This window comes from Mus caroli, chromosome 1 (assembly GCF_900094665.2).
Source record: "Mus caroli chromosome 1, CAROLI_EIJ_v1.1, whole genome shotgun sequence".
In the NCBI taxonomy this organism is placed as follows: domain Eukaryota; kingdom Metazoa; phylum Chordata; class Mammalia; order Rodentia; family Muridae; genus Mus; species Mus caroli.
In genome coordinates, this window is record NC_034570.1 from 54,347,798 (window position 1) to 54,353,797 (window position 6,000).

General features: G+C 36.4%; 1 protein-coding gene across 1 annotated transcript in view; it reads left to right on the forward strand.

Moving 5' to 3' along the window:
* The window catches only part of Nbeal1 (neurobeachin like 1), a 162,706-nt gene that overhangs the window by 43,709 nt on the left and 112,997 nt on the right, over positions 1-6,000 (forward strand). The window contains exon 10 of the mRNA XM_021162943.2: positions 1,284-1,390. Within this exon, the coding sequence (XP_021018602.1) occupies positions 1,284-1,390 (107 nt within the window). The remainder of the gene's footprint in view (positions 1-1,283; positions 1,391-6,000) is intronic.

The following is a 6,000-nucleotide window of genomic DNA, read 5'->3' on the forward strand; positions in this document are numbered from 1 at the left end:
GAGAGAATAAGTCATGCCAAAATGAGTGATATTGCAAGTATATCCTAGACTCTGGAATCCAGGTTAAACATATCAAGTGGTTATCCCTTATTTTTTTTGTAGTTTTATTGTAAGCATGTATTTGGAAATGACAATAGCTATAATTAAAATATTCAACCTAATACAAAATAATGTTTCTCTTTATCTGAGTAATTTTTGTTGTGTAAATAGAGCAACAAATAAGATACAGAAGCACAGCACGGCGCTTCCTATGAGACGTCGTGTCATGTGCACTCTGCATTTAAAAGGGTCACTGATGGAAACCATGATGACAGTTCAGTACGTTGTAAATTGTTATCAATATGTCATATGATTCTCGTTGTATTACTTGTGTTAGATTGTTAAAGAAATGAATTCATTACAGTGGTATATATTGTAATTATGCTAAACTAGGAGACTTAGTAAGAAAAATGAGAATAAAAGGTTTGGTTTTCTTCTTGATTTCTTTTGTTTGTTTGGTTGGTTTGGTTTTTTTGAGATGGTTTTTCTGTGTAGCCTTGGCTGTCCTGGCACTCTCTCTGATAACGAGGCTGGCCTTGCCTCCCAAGTGGTGGGACTAAAGGTGTTCACCACCACCCAGCTGAGAGCCAAAACTTTTTATATCTCATCACTCAGCTATAAGAAACAGTAATGAACTGGTATATAAATTCATATGTACATATATTAATTTAGAAATAAAATATTATTGAAGAGGTAAATTATATGTTTATATAGAAAATTAAAAACTATAGTTTTTAGTTCATATGTTATTTTCTGTAGTTACTGTAAGTTGTAAGTTTAAAAATCAGTTTGATTCTCTGTTAGAATTCATTTTTATTAGGAACTATGATATTTTTCATGCCAGATATCCTTTGATTTCTTGATTAGATTATCACTGCAGTAGGAAATGAGAAATAAATGTTATCATTGCTTTTCTGGGCCATGCATTCATTTCATAGTGTTTAAATATGACTACTAAATATCAAACAGATAGTAATAGCAAATCAAACATAGAACTTGAGCCTTTTAGAACACCTTGGCAGGCTCCTGAAAAATATTTGCCAGTCATATGTAAAATTAAAACTAGCTTGAATTATAAAATAGTAGAAAATATTCGTTTTTCTTAATTACAGCATTTGTTTTCTGTTCATCTCCCAGTCACTGTACATCTGTCAACTGAAAAGTCTAACTTTAAAATGATAGCAATAGATGTTTCATCCTAAATTTTTACTTTTACATGAGAGATTTTGTTTTAATTTTTATAGATACCATCACAGCCATGTTAGATTGCACAGACAGGCCCGTTCTTCAGGCCATTTTTCTCAACAGTAATTGCTTTGAACATCTCATACGACTTCTACAGAACTGCAAGGTACTTTATTATTATTGTTTATGAAAAATTGTTTACCTATTTAGTTATTTGCATGTGGGTATGTACCACAGCATGAATGTGGACAGTCAGAAGGTAGCTTGTGGGAATTGATTCTATTCTCCTAACATGGTTTAGGGATTAGACTTGGGTTGACAGGCTTGGCAACAAGGGCCTTATCCTCCTGAGCCATCTTGCTGGCACTGTTAAGATTTTTAAACATTTTTTTTTTTTTTAATTTGGGCATAGTGACACATCCCTTTGATCCTAGCACTTAAGAAGCAGAGGCAGGTGGATCTCTGTGAGTTTGAGGGCAGCCTGGTCTACCTAGTGAGTTCTAGGACAGCTAGAGCCAGTTAGTGGGACCTTGTCTCAGAGGAAAAAAACCACCAAAGTTTGTTTTGATTCAGATTTGAGCACATCACTACCGACATTTTTATTGTTAATTTGTGTTTTCAATTCATTACATAGTCAAATTTTATCTTTTTAAAACAAACTGATTTAATTATCATTATTAAATTAGAGCATATTAGTATGTATGTATATATACCGTACATCACAGATCAGACAGAATGAGACACAAAGTTTTATACTTTGTCATGGGTCTCTGATCCAGTGAGAGGTGGATGTAGGCCTCTGGCCAAGGCTGTCCTCCCTCAGGATGTGCAGTTATCACTGGGCACTCAGCCTCACCTCTCACTTAGCTCAGCCCAGGCCAGGCAGAGGGCATTCAGTAGTCGTATGCCCTGGTCTAGGAACTAGGCAAACATCTAAATCCTCCAATCTCAGAAGAGCCCCTTAAAGAAAGAGCTACTCACTGTCTACATGGTGATGATAGGCTTTGTCTTGATTGAAACTAGAATTACATTGTTTGTAATTGTCTACAAGTACTAAAATTCATGTGAATTTTTTTTTGGATGATAACATTTCAGCCTAGGCATTGAAACACGCACTTGAGACCATTTAAAGTCACAGTGTCTTGCCTAGCTATTTGTCTAGAGCATACAGATGCAGTGAACTTCCTTATGCATTTGACAGTAGTTCCATCCAGAGTCATTTTCCCAGCCCAGTATTTTATATCAGGTAACTCTGAAGTTTTTCATCAATGGAATTCTATTTCTTGTAGAATTCCTAGTCACAGGGTACAAACTAGACTTGTATGTTTTTAAAATTAAGAGACTTTGTATAACAACTACAGCTAGTTACAAAGTATAGAAAACTAACCAGAACCGTGTAAGGCTCCTCGTACATGCTGCCAGTTAGCTTTTCACTGTTGTTACTGTTCTCCAGTTTACTCTTGCACAACAGTCATGGTTCTGTGTTTTATATTGTGTGCTCGTGTATTTAAGATGTTGCTTAAAAGGTTTTAGAGAGGTTGGAAACAAAACTACTCCATAGATCTGTATGTCTTTCTGTTAATTCTTGTACTTCCTAGTTGAAAACAGTTGGTTAATTCTGATATTATTCCTTAGTAAGGATTCTTGTTCTTTTTCATTTGTTCTCTCCTTCTATCATGTGGATTCTGAGGTTCAACCTCAGGTTTCCAGGCCTTGGCAGCAAGTACCCCACGGAGCCAACTCCCCAGCCCTCCGATTCCCAGAAGGCTGATGATAAATCATCATCAAGCAAGGCTAGAAAGATGGATAAGTCCAGAAAGTGCTTGTAGGGAGTTACAGGGACTGGGTTCCACTCCCCAGAACCACAGAAAAAATCCAAGCACAACCCAAACCTGTAGTTCCAGCTCTGAGAAGGTAAAGACAGGACAATCCTAGGGCTCACCTGTCAACCTGTCTATGTCTTTTTAAAAATGTAATTTTTTTTTCTCATAGCTAACCAGGATTGTGATCTAACCGTTAAGTCTTACAGAGTGATAGTTCTAAGAAATAATACATCTTTTGTATTCTTTCACCTAGTATATCACCTATTATATCACCTAGTATACTTACTCAATCTACGATAGATACAACTCACCATGTAATAGAATCTTACAGAACCACTGTCAAATAGTGATCTCTCATTTACCAAAATATGATCATATTGTACAGGTCTGTGTTTGCTGTGTTATGTGAGCTTTCACAGTTGCAGCTCTTGAGTTTGTTTTTGAGGCAGCATCTCTATGGCTTAAGCTGGCTTCAAACTCACTGTGAGACCAAGCTGCCCTTGAACTTCATAGTAATACTTCTGCCTCGGTAGCTAGTACTGGCTTTTAAAAAGTTATTAATTTCATGTTACTCATTGCATTTTTCTTTTGTACTGGACATACCCAAGAAGAAATGCTTTTAGAAGGGAAAGCCAGGCCTTTGTGGCTGAGTCTTTTCTTTCAGGGGTTTTCTCCATTTGGAAGATACATTTTTTTTTTGTCTGAATCATCACAGGTCATGTGACATTCTAGCCATCGTCTTTCAACTCATTATGTCTATAAATTAATTGGATTCATGAGGTATTTACATCTGTGCATGTTATGCTTTGATCCTGTTCTTCCATTCTTCTGCCCTTGCCACCAATACTGCCATCGTTCCTAAGCCCTAGTAATTCTTTTTCTGCTTAAATTAAATGAATTTTTGTTTGTTTATTTGTTTCAACATGTGAACAAGAACATGTGGTACCTGTCTATATCTGGCGTATTTTGTTTCACTCATTTGTCTGCAGGTGACATAATTTAATATTTTTTTCATGGTTAGCCACCACGCCCAGCTCACACACACTCTTAATAGTACCAGTAGTCATTTAGAGGTTCTGCCGGGTGAGGTAGCAGGAGTTCAGCAGTTGACTAGAACTGAGATACAAAACAAAGTATCTGACTCTAAAGCCTGTTCTTGCATTAAGCTGTATGTGTACGGCTGCTTTCTACATTATACTATCCTGCTGCCCTGCTTATTTTATATGGCATTATATAAGCCAGTGCCGTTTCTGAAATAACAGAAGTTCCTAAGAAGTTCCTTACTAGAATGCTTTAAGTCCATTCACTTTCATTTGAAGTTTCTCTTCATTCATTTGACAGAAGTTGAAACCTTTTGGGATGCCGAGTTAATGCACTGAAACTAAAGAATCTAATGACTTTTATTTCATGTAAAAGAGAATAATTATGAGCCAGTCTTACTACTCATTGGGTTAAGTCATTTGGCACTCAAGCCCAGTGACCAGAGTTTATCCATGACACTTCCGTGTGTGCAGTGTGGCATGCCTCCTGCCCACTTCATGCACACATAGAAATGTATCCTTACAATGTAAACCTCACGTGTGTCAGGGGTTTCCCTTTCCAGACTACAAAATAAATATGAATGAGGTCTGCTGAAGACTATGTTTTAACAGGACGTGAGATCAGGTAAATGTGGGTAATCAGTGCTGCATACTGACTTCCTTGTCAAACTACACGCTAGTCTCTTGAGACTCTAAGAAAAATTGCTGGAAAGAGCCTCTTTTAGTGTTTGCTTTATAGGATTTTGCAGTCCTACTTAGCTAAATCCAATATTTCCTGTGGAGTCTTTTATCCATCTCAATAGTTAACTTTCTTTTCTGAATGGCATTCTCTACTGATTATTCACGAATTTGAGAATATTAATCAGTTGTTAGTTATTGTTTTATTTTAAGATCTTTATCTACTGTAGTTATATAGTATGTAAACTACTATTAAATTGTTATTCAGAAAGCAAATAATTACATATTTCTGGAAGTTAATGTACTTCACTTGTGGATTCTTGGATTAGTTTTCAAGAGACATGGAAATCCAGCTGGACCTCATTCTGCTTTTAGGTAACAATTTAATGTTCTTTCTCCATTGTTCTTGTCTCTGTTTTTAACAGCTATTTTTAAATGCTCACAGTAAGGTGACAGACAAGAATGAGAAAGACCTTGCCAACCAATTACTGACAGAGATGAGTGAGGATCAGGTATCTACAAGCCTGCATCTTGTTTCAGCTGAAGTCCAAAATCAGTCAGTGGGATAACTATTCCTGTGCTTTTCTTATTTCTCCAAACCCACGAACCTCTAGTTCTATTTAATTTTGAGGACTATTTAAATTAAAACATAAGTCATCATTATAGTTCTATCTGTTTTAATGTGTGCGTTTTCCAGAGTGAGAAGATTAAAAGTACAGGAATGGAACCCAGTTTCAGTGTTGACCACCTGGTGATGACTCTGTGTTTGAGGGGCTTCATTTTCTAAGCACTGTGGTGTACTGGGACATGAGGGCTTTGTGAATATGTGTAGTCATGGTTAATATCTTGATTCTTCGCTTCTTATTGACACAATGATTTATAATTAAATGGACAACCTGAATCTTGGAGGAAGGGAAGAAGATGATGAACCTTTGAATGTTAATTCAGCATACAATTTGATTTGTTGTTGTTCTCCAAATTCAACCTACATGTAAAATTGTCTTTTTTTCTCAATATATTTGTTTGAGAATTTATATACCTTTTGATAAAATTATTTTAATGCTTAGGTTTACTGAGTTGTTTAAAAAGAAACTATATTATAATTTGTTATATCTTTTTTGGCTATAAAAATAGAGACTCGCCGGGCGTGGTGGCGCACGCCTTTAATCCCAGCACTCGGGAGGCAGAGGCAGGCGGATTTCTGAGTTCGAGGCCAGCCTGGTCTACAAAGTGAG